This window comes from Pelodiscus sinensis, chromosome 4, assembly GCF_049634645.1.
Source record: "Pelodiscus sinensis isolate JC-2024 chromosome 4, ASM4963464v1, whole genome shotgun sequence".
NCBI lineage: Eukaryota > Metazoa > Chordata > Testudines > Trionychidae > Pelodiscus > Pelodiscus sinensis.
In genome coordinates this window covers 24,132,848-24,147,451 of record NC_134714.1, presented here as the reverse complement: position 1 = coordinate 24,147,451, position 14,604 = coordinate 24,132,848, and the positions used below count along the sequence as shown (strand labels likewise).

Genomic DNA, 14,604 nt, shown 5'->3' with positions numbered 1-14,604 from the left:
TCCTTCCCTCCCTCCCACCAAAAAACCCAGGTCATGACTTAACATTTGTAAAGCATATTTTGTTTTGTTTCTGAAGGTCGCAGCGTGCTCAGAGCAAGGGTGGTGACAGCATTAATAGCTGCTGCAGCCCTTGTCCACATTGACAGTGGTGGTGCAGCTTTCCTGGTGTGCGAAACGTTTCTCATGATTGTGCATATGGCCCTGCTTCAAGCAAGGCCTTGGGGGAGGGGCTGCCTTTAGACAACATTTCAATGGAAACTGGGTATTTCAGCCTCTGCGTTGTCACACCACAATCCCAGTGGCAACATTAGAACAGGGTGCTTGACCTGTATTTTCTCAGTATATCCACTCAGCTCTAACTACTTGTGCTATAAATAGGGGCCATTCTTTCAGCTGACTTAGTTCTGTATACAATTTACATACACAGAATCCTTGCTCTATTCTCCTGCTCTTGATCATTTTGTCTGGTGTGAAAGAAATCAAACAGTTTCAGCTCAATTAAAACTCTTGTTTTCTATCCCCAGCTGCTACTGAAGCAGTAATTCCTGCCATTAGCTTTTTAGCAGCACATATCACTTGGATTGTACAAATATCTTAGGGTATGTCTACACTACCCCGCTAGTTCGAACTAGCGGGGTAATGTAGGCATACCGCACTTGCAAATGAAGCCCGGGATTTGAATTTCCCGGGCTTCATTTGCATAAGCCGGGAGCCGCCATTTTTAAAACCCCGCTGGTTCGAACCCCGTGCAGCGCGGCTACACGGGGCACGAACTAGGTAGTTCGAACTAGGCTTCCTAGTTCGAACTACCGTTACTCCTCGTGAAATGAGTTCGTGAAATGAGGAGTAACGGTAGTTCGAATTAGGAAGCCTAGTTCGAACTACCTAGTTCGTGCCCCATGTAGCCGCGCTGCGCAGGGTTCGAACCAGCGGGGTTTTAAAAATGGCTTATGCAAATGAAGCCCGGGAAATTCAAATCCCGGGCTTCATTTGCAAGTGCGGTATGCCTACATTACCCCGCTAGTTCGAACTAGGAGGGTAGTGTAGACATACCCTTATTTCATCAGTGACGTCTAGTCAGATGGTCCCAAGGATGAAGAATATTTTAGTTAGACTGGCAGCATTGAGACAAATAATTAGGCCAACAGCTAGTATAACAAAGGACAACTTGATCAATAGTAATCAAAGACAACCAGGAAGTTAGGAGAGGGTAAAGTTGCCTTTTAAAGTTACAAGATTACTTAGGGTACGTCTAGACTGGTGTGTTTTTCTGGGATACTAGAGGTATCCTGGAAAAACTCCGCCGCGTCCAGAGAACGGATTTGCTCTTCCGCCTTTTTTTTGTAAAAAAGCAAACACACTCTTTTGGGGAGTCCTGTATACCTTATTCTATGAAGAATAAAGGCTCCTCCAAAAGAGGAGGCTTTTCCACCATTTAGCCTCATCGCTTCCAGAAAAGCTATCGGAAAAAGCAAAGCAATTTGCTTTGCTTTTTCCGACAAATGACTGAAGTCTAGACCTAGCCTTAGAGATGCAGTTATTAAGTCTCTCAGGCAGGGTTGAGAAATCTTTTGGGTTGGCTTATATACCATAGATTGAACCCACAATGGAAGGACGGGTATGTTTAGCAATAGCAGAAGTTTAAACATTTATGCACAATGTTTTTTCTGCACAAATGTTGCACAGTAAGGTTACATCTCCACTGGCAGCTTCTTGTGCAAGAACAGCTGTTCTTGCGCAAAAACTTGTCAGGTGTCTACACTGCACGCGCATTCTTGTGCAAGTAAATTTACAGCGTCTAAAAACAGGGCTTTCTTCTGGCAGAGTTATTCCTCCCCCACGTGGAATAAGCCCTCTTGCGCAAGAGGACAGGCAACATGAATTTCTTGCTCAAGAAACCCCTATGGCTAAATTGGCCATCTGAGCTTTCTTGCACAAGAGAGCATCTACACTGCCATAGACGCTCTTGCGCAAAAACACATGCCAGTGTAGACGTGCTCTTGTGGAAGACTTTTTGCTCAAGAACTCTTCCGCAAAACAGTTCTTGCACAAAAAGCTGCCAGTATAGACGTAGCCTAAGGTAATATTAGTGCTTAGACTTTAGCTAGTCTGATAGTGCTGAATTCTTTTCATTTTAATTTAAGTGCAGTTTTCCTGTAAGATAGTAAGTGTTAATTCAGACTATCAGAAACTCTTTTTCTTCATTTGCTCCTCAAAGAGAATTGGAGTTTATGGGGGTTATTTCTAATTACTGTACATTATCTCTGGAAAGCCTGTGGCTGCTGGAACATGGTTCTGCTCTCACTTAGGCTGTGTCTAGACTACATGCCTCTGTCGGCAGAGGCATGTAGATTAGACACATAGGCAAAGGCAAATGAAGCTGCGATTTAAATGATTGCAGCTTCATTTAAATTTACATGGCTGCCGCGCTGAGCCGACAAACAGCTGATCGGCTGTTTGTCCGCTCAGCGCGCTAGTCTGGACGCTCCCCTGCTGACATCAAAGCCCTTTGTCGGCAGCCCCGTTATTCCTCATGGGATGAGGTTTACCGGGGCTGACAACAAAGGGCTTTGATGTCGGCAGGGGAGCGTCCAGACTAGCGCGCTGAGCGGACAAACAGCCGATCAGCTGTTTGTCGGCTCCGCGCAGCAGCCATGTAAATTTAAATGAAGCCGCGATCATTTAAATCGCGGCTTCATTTGACTTTGCCAAAACAACAAATCTACATGGCTCCGTTGACGGAGCCATGTAGTTTAGACGTACCCTTATAAATGACACTTATTCAATAGATACCCTGTATATATGGAGTCATGCTTGCTAACATTACCAACAGGAGGTTAGCTCTGTAGAGCTAACAGAGAATGAATGAGCTAGGTTTCATTCTGATCCCTGTTCAGCAGCCCCAGTTCTAATGTCTCAAGGGGAGTTTGCATGGCCAATTATTAAGCAATTTTCCATCAAGGTGGAAAATTGATCTGGCATGAATGGGAAATGAAGTTCCCTGTTCATTTTTACACTCACTTTCCAGAGCAGAAAGTCCCTAGAGGAGACAATCCTAGCAGCATTGCTCACAACAGGAGGATTCCATAGGTTTTCCTGCCTTCCCCAGCCCACATGAGGCTGTAGAAATACTGAAGCAGCCATTGATCCTGATGCAATGCTCAGAAACTAAGCTGTAGCACACCGACTGTAATGTTGAAGACGCTTGTACAATACAGCCATAGCCCTCCTTTAGACAAGGAAGCCGAGGGTCTAATTTGCTCTTGAATGCAGACTACCTCCTGCTTGCATTGACCTGCACGGGCAAGCCAACCAACCACCTGTTTGAAGTAAGTTTTCTCCATTCCTCCCATGATTAGAACCATTTTGCTCCATAGCATGGGCCCAAGGTGAATCTCACTGCAGCCATGCGTTGCCCTGACGAGAGTGGGAGGGAGTTGAATTTGGATTTAAAATGTAACAGTTTCACCAAGCGAGAGAGGATGGTTCAGATAGGAAGCTTTCACTGTAAATATACATGTATGATAGCCTGCCCAAGAACAACGTTATATAAGAAAAAAGCCTTTGAATAAAAGTTACAGTATTTTAAAACAGTGCCTATGGTTTGCTTTAATATTTCACCACTCTTGGTATTACAGAAAAGGTAAGTGCATAGAAATATTAAGATCATTCTTATATCTGAAAATTCAGTTCACAAAAAATAGATTTTTTTTTTACATTATTAATGAAGATGCTAAAGCAAATCTATTGGTTTTCGGGTGCTAGTTTGCATATTCTCTTAATCCGTGAATAAGGACCAATGGTGTCATCAAAAATAAAATCCCAGAGAACTCGAACCCAAGACTGGTGCTGAGGGAGGTTGTCATAATATTCTGCTGCTATCTTCTTCACCTGAAATGAACAAGAGACCTATGTAATCAGCATTGCATTGTTAGGGATTCTTCTGTATCTAACTTAGATTGTGCCTTACTTGCCCAATGTAACTTTAAGATCAACGCCATTGTCTTTCAGTAAAAAGCATTCCATATCAAAATGTGATGTATGACTCTGAATGCTAGAGCATTTTCAAATATTTCTAGCTGAAAAATGAACTAGTTATTTTCCTCTTTAATAAACACTCAGTCCACTTTATAGCTATAGCTGAAATATTCCAGCTACAGACCTCTTTAAAGTAGAAACAAAAAAATGCAGAAATCAAGTCTTTTCAGTGATAACATCTAAATTCTGTACCTTTTCATAGTTCCCCATTTAATAGTTGCTGTTAGCCTAATCTGAAGCTAATCTGGCATATTTAGTTAAATTTTCCTGTAGACATGGTTTCAGAGATGTTCTGGTTTTGAGGAGGGAACTTGATACCTGAATTACTCTGATTCATCAGGAAAACAAGGCCTTGTTATGAGCTATCAGGACTCCACCACAGCATAACTCATATATTGGATGACACCCAATTATGAACATGGTTAATGATTCAGGAAAAATGCCTCAATCCAGAGAGAGAGCAAAGCCAGTTCAGAGTGTTGCCTTGGCCACAGTTTTGTTTCTCCCTATGCACCATTACTAGCTGGTATTCTAGCTGCACACATGATCTCCGAGCAACAAAAAGTCACTTTGCCCCCTCTATTGCTGTAATTAGATGCAGACTGCTTTTCCGATTCAGACAGCTAAGTTTTCATTTGGGGGCTGTAAATGAAACTCAAGTGATAATATATAAAGTGACTTTAAAGCCATTTTTAAATATTTTTAGGGGGAAAAAGATCTGAAATGTAGCTTTGGCAGAGAAGAGTTTGTTTTGCAGGATGTAGGGACAGCATGAAAAGGAAGCAATTTTAAAAATATATGGAATTGGGGGGACTATAGCAAGGTTAGCATTAGCAATAGAGTAGTGCTAGAGTTGCTATTACAGCTCACCCCACTGTTTCTGCATGTACTTCAGTGTAGCAATGAGAAAATCAGTGGATCTGCTGTACACTTGCACAAAACTGCCAAGATCATTCTTACCTAGGCAGATGTTTTAAAAATTTAACTCAGCCCTTTAGACAAAGGCTATAGTGTCCCAGGGAAAGCTGCAGAGCTAAAAGCAGGTTTCCTTCCAGAACATTATTTACCGACTAATTAAAGGGCACTATTTAGGAAGTCAGTGAGGATGCTGAATGCAATAAACATTCCCCCGTTCCTTCCCGCATTTAAACTTTGATTTTTATGAGCCAGTCTTCCCAGGGAGCCATTTATATGCAGGCTTTTGACCTTCAGTGAATGGGTTTAAGAAAGTCTGCTAAAGTTAAAGTGTAACTATGTTCCTCCCATTGTAAATTCATGTACCTCTTTTTATATTTCTCTTTTACCATGTATTGTGTAATGCATTCCTAACACGCAAGTGATGAGGAAGTGACTGTTAGTAATGATTTGGATAAACAGAGCTAAATAAATGCAAAGGCTGAAAGCAATCTATAAGCCTTATAAACAATACCCATTTCCCACAAGATAGTGTTGCAGGACACCAGGGTTACGTTCTCGTTATCACGTTCTGCCATGTTGTAAAATGCTATGGTTGCCATTAGAAAAGATTCTTCATGTTGCATTTTATAACTACTGTGCAGGACTGAGCTGCAATAGTAGAACAGGCTTCAGACGTAGCCAGGTTAGTCTGTTTCAGCAAAAAACAACAGCGAGTTTGGTGGCACCTTAAAAAGTAACAATTTTATGATGGCATAATTATATTAGTCTTTAAAGTGCCACTGGACTCCTTGTAGTATTAGAACTAGAGCTATCAATTAACATGTGTTAACGCCTGCAATTATCACAGAGTACAATTAATGTGTTAATCACAGGTGCTTCCGTGGCACTGCCCCTTTGAAACGTTGCAACTGCATTTCAAAATGGCAGCTCACTGTGGACTGCAGCTGATCCTGGGCTCCCCTAGTGCTACTGCTGCCTCTTTGAAACACTGTGGCAGCAGCATTTCCAAGGGGCAACACTGCATGGAGCTGGGGTCAGCAGCTAATCCCAGGCTCCCACAATTCTGCCCCTTTGAAAGGCTGCTGTCTGGGTGGGTGGATCCCAGCCCATCACCCTGTGCTCCAGAGGCTGATGCCCTATCCTGGAGTTCATACTCCACCTCCCTACCTTCAGCAGGTCCCTTATCTTGCCTTCCTAATATGGGAATCAGCCTGTGCTAGTGGTCCAGCTACTCCCAGAGAGAGCTAGACTTGAACCCAGCACCCTGTACTACCCAGGCAAATGGCCTATCCCCAAAGCCACTCCAGAACCCAACCCCTTTTTGAAATGCCATGGCAGCAGCGTTTCCAAGAGGCAGTGCTGCACCGAGCTGGAGTCAGCTGGGGACTTTGGCCAGAACCCCCTCCTGGACCCTAATCCCCAACCCTTGGCTAAGTCCAGAGTCCCTCACACTCTTCAAACCTCTTGGCCCAAGACCAGAGCCTGCATCCCCTATTCCCTACCCCAGCCTAGTGAAAGTGAGTGAGGATGGGGGATGGAGTGAACGGGGGGAAGCCTCGGAAAAGGGGTGGAGCAGGAGTCAAGCCTCAAAAGGGTGGGAAGGAAGTGGAGTAAGGGTGTTTGGGTTTGAGGTAGATCTTAGATTGCACAAATTGAGAAAGTGATCTTGTGGTTAAGAAGGTTGAAGATTACTGCTGTACCCCCTCCTTTACCCAGGCCAGAATCTTTTCCTGCACCCACACTCCCTCCCTGACTCTACACCGCAGTTCTCTGACCTAGATCACAACCCCCTCTTTCACCCAAAGTCCCTCTCAAACCCCACACTCTCTCCTGCACCCCGGTTCCTTACCCCATGCGCCCTTCTGCATTCAACCTCTATCCAAGACCCCACATGTCCTCCACAGAAAAGTGTGGCCCCCACCAAAAATTATTGCCCACCCCTGATTTACCAGCTCCGCAGCCACGGAGCCTTGTGGCTCCCATTGGCTGTGGTTTGCCATTTGCAGCCTAGGGGAGCTGCAGGAAGAAGCAGCACAGTCCACACTGCGTCCCGCAGCTCCTCTGGGCTACAAATGGCAAACCGCAGTCAATGGCAACCACGAAGCTCCGTAGCTGCAGATCCAGTAAATACACAAACAGGAGAGGCCAGGAAGCAGCTTTCACAGAGTGGATCTGCGGACAACTTGGAAAAACATTGCTTTAAAGCTATTAGATCATCTCCCTCTCCTCTGAAATGCAGCCACCGCTGGGGAAGAAATGCAATTGCGTTTGTGAAACTAGGGAGAGTATTTTATGTAAACTGATTCAGCCAGGATATCAAGTAACAGCCTTTCCCTTGCAGTAGTGCCATGGGCATCTTTTTAAATGTCCCTCAATAAACAGGGGCTTGGTTTTACATGCTTGTGGTGGGGCAACTGTTCCCCCGTGTGGAAAGGGATAAATACAGGCTGGAGGGAGCCTGCACAGAGCCCTGGCCAATGAGGGAGAGGCTTTTAAGTAGCCATTCAGGGTGCAGCTTTCTGTGACAGCCCTGTATAAAAGAACCTACTCAGCAGAGCGTGGTTAGGCAGGCCCTGACCAAGAAAGGTGCTGGGTCTGGTTCCTGGAGAAGCACCTTCAGGAGAGCAATGCTGGGCAGGCTCAGGGGGCTAGAGGTGGAGGCTCCTGCCTGATGCTTGCCAGGCTGCTGGTCTTGCCACAAGGGCCAGGAGGGTGTAAAGAGTCATAGAGGAAATAGTTCAGGAAATAAGAGACAGGAAAGGGGAGTAGAGAAGGGCAGGACAAGGCTGCTGCCAGAGGGTCCCTGGGTCAGGACCCAGAGTAGTATGCGGGCCTGAGGTCCCCTCACACTGGTGCAATCTTGTGCCAGAGATATGCAAATGAGGCTAAGCATGGAATATTGCTGAGCCTCATTTGCATATCTAATGAGCTGCCATTTTTTTTTGCAGAAGAGGCTCTTGTGCCAGAAGGAGCTATCTACACTGCCCCTTCTTGTGCAAGAAAACCCTCTTATGCAATGCTGATTAGTTTCAGGAATAACGGCATTGCACAAGAGGATTTTTCTTGCGCAAGAAGGGGCAGTGTAGACTGCTCCTTCTGGCACAAGAGCTTCTTCTGCAAAAAATAGTGGCTCAGATATGCAAATGAGGCTCAGCAATATTCCATGCTTAGCCTTATTTGTACATCTCTGGTGCAAGATCGCACCAGTGTAGACAGCTGCCACCACTATTGTGAGGCCTGGAAGGATTTTGGCTTGCCCCTGAAGCGAGGGCTAGACTAAGGCTGCAGTTGGCCATGGTGGCAGATACTAGATGAAGAGCTGCTGATAACCTCACCCCCTGAAAGACTATTGCAAGGGGTGCTGCTGGAAGACAGTGTCCCAAAGAGCAAGCCACAGTCTGGGAGCGACGCAGGTCCAGAACGTGAGTGCAGATGAGGGAGACGCTAGCCAGGAGGCGATGCCCTCTTGATGAAAGCTGATTTCCCAGAGCAACCAGCAGGAGGTGCGCAATGGTGAGTCGACACTGTGATATTGCTATTAGTCTACTCTGCTAACAGCATATTTCTCTTCACCACTCCTCCCTCACTTCATGCTAAAGCAGAGGTTCCATAAGGACTGAGGCCTGTTGAGCAGAACCACCACATCCGAAGCACTGAGATTTCCTCTGTATGCCACAGCGGTATGGGCACAGGCTGTTTAATTATTCAACAGACATCAGGCTTCTCTTTACATTGTGCTCCTCTCCCATGAGACAGTCTTGCTTAATTGACAAACTCCTGCCCACATTCTAAAGGGAGTTGAACAAAGCCAGTTGTGTTCATCACGGGGCCTGACAGTAACTATTTAAACCAGTGCACACTACACAAGTTGAGTGTGCCCAGAATTGTATGGTCCCCAACATGCTTGTAGTATCTCATGTAGAAGTGCCTCCAGATAATAGGCACACCAAATACTGGTTTCAGTAAAATATGCTTCCAGCAAAGTTAGATCCTAGTCAAAACTGTTTCTGCCTAAATCCAAACAGGAACAGCATTAATGCTTCAGGAAGCTTTCCCAACATTGTTCCACTGTGCATAGGGAAGAGGGTGTTACAGCTCCCCAAATCCACTGGTTTGGAGAGTGAAGCCTGGCTCTATAGGATTGGTCCCCAAAAGACACCCTAAAATGATTTGGTGTAGTCTCACTGTTGCAGGAGGGCAAAATGGCAAGCTGAAGTGGCAGATCTAGTGGGGCTGTGTAAAGAGTTTTCTCTCACCAGTTGAGTTAAGAATGGCAGTCCTGTAACAGACCCCAGCAGATGAGGGTCTGCACCAACACAGCTCTAGGGTTGGTTCCAATAGAGACAGAGAACAAAGTACTCAGCTTTGGAAACCTTACCTTAAGAATCTGTTTGTGGTGTTGTAGCAGATTTAAGGAAGTATCTACATGCAGACAACATTTCTATGTTTGGATGGTTCAAGTTATCATCTGGGTTTCTAAACACTAATTTCCCAACTTTTTATTCAGCATTTAAAGATAGCAGCTGTATATACTCCCTATCCTAAACACTGATTAGCTAGGAAAAATACCAGCACACTCAGGGTTAAGTTTGATGGCCTAATGTTTCCTGAATCATGACAGAGTGGAAAGTGTAATGAAATAAAAGCAACTAAGTTCTACACAGTTCTCCTTTGTAATAGTTGTCAAGCTGCCCCACAAAGAAATCCAACATGAAAACACCTAGCCTGGGTTGTTCTGTGAGCTAACAGCATTACAGAACATGAATCATGTATACTGAGTTAGACAAAGAAAAGTATGTTCATGCAAGTTTTAAAATAAAAACCTGACCAACTGCTACAAAATGTACTTTGGCCTAATGAGTAAGTTAGAAGTTACCTATCCTCATCTTCATTACCTGCTATAGACTAGAGCCCTCAATTACTACATTTCATTTGATTTCATCACCGTTATCTCACAGAAAAATGAGGGCATTGTGACTGAAGTATTGGGAATCAACTCCTGAATCCTTCTCCTGGCTGCGCCACCAGCTTCTAGCAGTATTTTGGGCAAGTTATTTTACAGCTGTGTCTCCGCCGCCCCCCCCCCCCCCCACACACACACACACACTCCCTTCTGCCAAGTGGGGATACTAACCCTTCCTTTCCTCATAGGGCTGGTGCGAGGCTTAACTTATCAGTGTTCATAGAGAGTCGATGGTGTCACATGGGAAGGCTCTATGGAAGCCAGAAGCATTGCCCAAATGTCTACAAAAAATGTGATGACTAGTTGTTGGTGGGTTAAGGCCCATGCTTATCCTAACTTGTTCTGACTCATTGTTTGCTTGAACTCCCCTTTGACCACCTGATGTTTCTTCTCTTACACTGCTTACAAGCACTTTGGAGTAGGGACAATCTTGTTCAGTTTGTACATCACCTAGTACAGGGCCATGCATGATGCTCCTAGGTGCTATTGCAGTTCCAAATGTTTTACTCCAGCTGTACTCATCTTCTAAAATGAGTGTTGCAGCAGTCCGTTTGGGTTAGATACTATGTAAACACAACAACATAAGGTCCTTGCCATAAACTCCTGAAAGTCTAAGGAAAGAGGGAGGACATGGACAGTGATAAAGTTACGTTAGATAGTTGTGTGCCATGTGCTAATTCCAAGGTATGCATAAAATATGTAACCGTTCAAAAGCTAGTTAATTCCACTGCTCCTGCTATCAGGTTAATTTGGGATCCAAACAAGCATAACTGCGAGTTATTTGTCACACCCTACCCTGTATTTCCCCCACAAGTTTAATGAATAACTCCTTTTCCTGAAGCAATACCCACTGTAACAACAGACCCTTTTTTCTAATGATATGCAGCTCTTCTCTACCCTTATAATTTGGAGCATTTTCACTACCGATAAGTAGAATGGATTTTTTTTTTTTTACCCCTGGTTAGAAGTGACTTCAATATTAATTTTGATAGGGGGAAAAATTGCCCAAGGGCTAGACAGCCGTTAGCACGGGGTGGGCAATAATTTTTGGCCAGGGGTCACTTCAAAAATGTTTGTCCGGAAGGAGTGGGACCTAATCCAGAAGGAGCAGGGCCAGAATGCTTCTGGGCTTCCCTACCCCCAGACCATAATAGGTCTGGGAGTGGGGGAGCCCCTTTCCACCCCCTTCCCACTAGGCACCATGCCCGTGGCAGGGTGGGAAGAGGCTTCATACAATCCCCCGCCCCCAGGCCCTGATTGGCCTGAGGGTGGGGGTAAGCACACAAAGCCTCCTCCCACCCTACCCCTACCCTGTGAGGAGCACACGGCACTTCAAAGTACACATTCTGCTTGCAGGGCAGGAGGAGATGTCATGCGCTTCCCCCAGGGCCGGCCTTAGGCCGATTCGACAGAATCGGGCCCCGCGCCCCTGAACCCAGAAGTGCCAGCCAGCATTACAATTCAGAGCCCAGGGCCCTGCTCCACCAATTTGTGGAGCTGAGTCTCTCCCCTGGCTCTGCCTGGAGCAGGCCCCGAACCTCCCCCCCCCCCCCCGCCTCTCTCCGCGTGTTCCCCCAGCGCATCCCCCTTGGCCCTGGACCGTCTCTACTATGTGCGGCTCCCCCTCACCACCTGATGCTGGCATTTGTGGTGTTGCAGGTGGGCGGGGCCTGGGCGTGGCATGACGTCACGCCCAGGATTTTAAAACTACTCAGACTCATGTTGCGTGACTGTTTCTGGGTTCTGACTCCGGGGCCTGAGTGCAGACTCCAGCCCTGCAACGTGGAAGGCAGAAGGTAGGGAAGGGGCTTGTGCAGCGGGGGAGGGGGAGGGGAAGGGAAAGGGGCTTGTGCGGGAGGGGAAGGGGAAGGAAAAGGGGCTTGTGGGGAGGGGGAGGGGAAGGGGAAGAAAGGGGAAGGCACCAAGAGACAAATGGCAGGCGGCCAAGTGCAGACAATGAGGGAAAGGGCAGGAGGGGAGGTGTCAGTGGGAGGGGGGGACAGAGTAATGCTGGGAGAGGACAGGAGAGGGGAAGGGCATTGGGGGAGGGGGAGGTGCTGGGAGAAGGTTTGAAAGAAGGGGTGGGCATGAGAAACATGGGGATGGAGCAAGTCATGTGAGGGCACAGAGGGGCAGGAGGGGAACGGGGCAGAGTGGTGAGGGGGTGGGCATCCGGGAAAAAGAGGGCAAAAGGGACAGGGGCAGTAAGGGAAGGGGGAGGCACCAGGAGGGTGCAGGGCTAAGGGGAGGTGCAGGTGCCAGGGGATTCTGGGGTGAAGCAGAAGGGCAGACACCTGCAGGGGAGGGACTAGCACCAGAGGAGAGAGGCAGGGCAGGTGTGTAGACGGAGGTGTTAGGAGAGGGGATGAGGAGGGGTAGCTCACTTGATCAGAGTGGGGCTACTGGAGGAGTGGGCACAGGGGGGAGTAAAGGGCTGGTGGAGGGGGGCAGGTCACAGGAGGGCTGAGGGCAGTGAGAAGGGCAGGAGTCAGGACAGCAGAGGAGGGTGAGGAGTTGGGGGGGCAGCAGGCACCAGAGGAGATGATGGAGCAAGGAGAGGAGACATGGCATCAGAGAGAAAAGGTAAAGGTTTAAATATATTTATTAATAACTTGGTATGCTGCCCACAGCCAGTTTGTTTGCTCCCCGTGGTACAGTTTGGGTTTATGTGGGGATCAACACGTGGCCGGCAAGTGGGAGCCAAAACAAAAAAGTAGTCAGTGTAATGTTCTTCTGTTTATGTGTTTTAGTAGTTAAATTCTCGGACTGTCATTGCTCATGGAAAGTGCTGTCACATGGGTAGAAATCGGGTAAATATTGCATTTTATTAATATCAGCACAACTGACTTAAATGGGGCCTGTGTGTTGTGTAGTCTTGCCTTAATCTTTGTATTCATGCCTGTCAGTGGGAGAGAAGCTATTTGTATATATTTGCTTGCATATGCAACCACACTTAAGTTGAGGCCCTCCACATGTTCTGTAAGTATCAGTGTGGCCCCTGGGGCTTCCAAAGTTGAGTTGCCCTAGCTCATCCCTGACAGGTGTCTGTCTAACCTGGTCTTAAATATCTCCAATGAGGAGATTCTGCAATCTCCCTAAGCAATTTATTCCAGTGTTTAACCACCCTGACAGGCAGGAAGTTTTTCCTAGGCTATGTCTAGACTGCAAGCCTCTTTCGAAAGAGAGCGTCTAGACTGCACATTGAACTTTCGAAAAAGCGGCTTGCTTTTTCAAAAGAAAGCATCCAGTGAGTCTGGATGCTCTCTTTTGAAGATGCCCTATTTACATTGAAGAACGCCTTCTTTCGAAAGAGGAACTTTCGAAAGAAGGCGTTCTTCCTCGTGAAATGAGGTTTACCGCCATCGAAAGAAAAGCCGCGTTCTTTCGATTTAATTTCGAAAGAACGCGGCTTGAGTCTGGACGCAGGGGAAGTTTTTTCGGAAAAAGGCTACTTTTCCCGAAAAAACCCCTGAGTCTGGACACAGCCCTAATGTCCAACCTAAGCTTCCCTTGCTGCAATTTAAGCCCATTGCTTCTCATCCTAACCTCAGAGGCCAAGGAGGACAATTTTTCTTCCTCCTCATGATACTCTTTTAGATACTTGAAAGCTGCTCTCAGCTTTCGGTCCCTTTTCAGTCTTCTCTTTTCCAAGGTAAACAAGGCCAATTCCTTCAGCCTTGCCTCATACCTCATGTTCTCTAGACCTTTCATCATTTGTGTTGATCTTCTCTGAACTTTCTCCAGTTTCTCCATGTTTCCTGAAATGTGATGCCCAGAACTGGACATGATACTCCATCTGGGGCCTAATGTAGATGGCTCATTCCCTGCCTAGGTGACGTGAGACGGGGTGGGTTAATTTCCAATCCTCCTGTTTATTCTTTTCCTAAGCCAGGAGGGCACAGTAGTTCTGATGGAGGCTCTGCAGGAAGGCGGCCCGCACTGCCCCCTGCCTGAAACCTTGTGAAGGTGATAAACAGCTGTCCAGCCCACCCTAAAGGTGACTGCATTTCAGCGTGCATGAAGCAACACTGCACCAGCAATGGACAGGAGAATGGCTCCCGGGCATGGCTTGCTCATGACTGCTTCAGTCCCATTGGATGGGCCTCACTCTTTTTTTCCTCTTCCCTGCTTTGCGATGGGGCTGTAGACTCTGAGGGAGAGGGGTGGTGGCAGGCAGAGGTGTCTCCCTGCAGCAGATGTAGACACATCTCTGTATTAATCATTCTCTCATTGAAGTTTTTAGCTTTGTATTGAGCCTTTTTACATGGAAACTTTGTATTACGTCTTGGTAGAATAGTCCCTAGGACGAGTGAGGTGGAGACTGGCCCTGTGGGGTGAATGAGGTGGAAATGTATAAGGCGGAAGGTGAGCACCCCTGGGCAGCTACAAAGGGGATGGAAGCCAGATCCAAGATCAATGAGCCCTGGGAAGTGGGCCCATTGGGAATCCCAAAGGGCCTGCTTTGGGAATCCCCCTCTTTGGAGGTGAATGTGGCAACATTGAGACGCCACTTAGAAGCAGGTGCCAGAGACGCTAACTGCAGATTCATGGGACAGTTCTCACAGATCTTGCACATGCATAAGATGATAGATCTACGGGGGGGGGCGTGGCCTAGTGAGGGGGCTGGAGGGTTCAGTTGCCCCTGGGAGAAAAATAATATAAAATGTAGTTAAAAATAGATGTCA

General features: G+C 46.8%; 1 protein-coding gene across 1 annotated transcript in view; it reads right to left on the bottom strand.

Annotated features, from left to right (window-relative positions):
* Window positions 1-3,575: 3,575 nt before the first annotated feature.
* DEGS2 (delta 4-desaturase, sphingolipid 2) overlaps window positions 3,576-14,604 on the bottom strand; it is a 34,787-nt gene continuing 23,758 nt past the window's right edge. Inside the window, exon 3 of the mRNA XM_075926574.1 lies at window positions 3,576-3,891. Within this exon, the coding sequence (XP_075782689.1) occupies window positions 3,745-3,891 (147 nt within the window). The 3' untranslated portion in view covers window positions 3,576-3,744. The remainder of the gene's footprint in view (window positions 3,892-14,604) is intronic.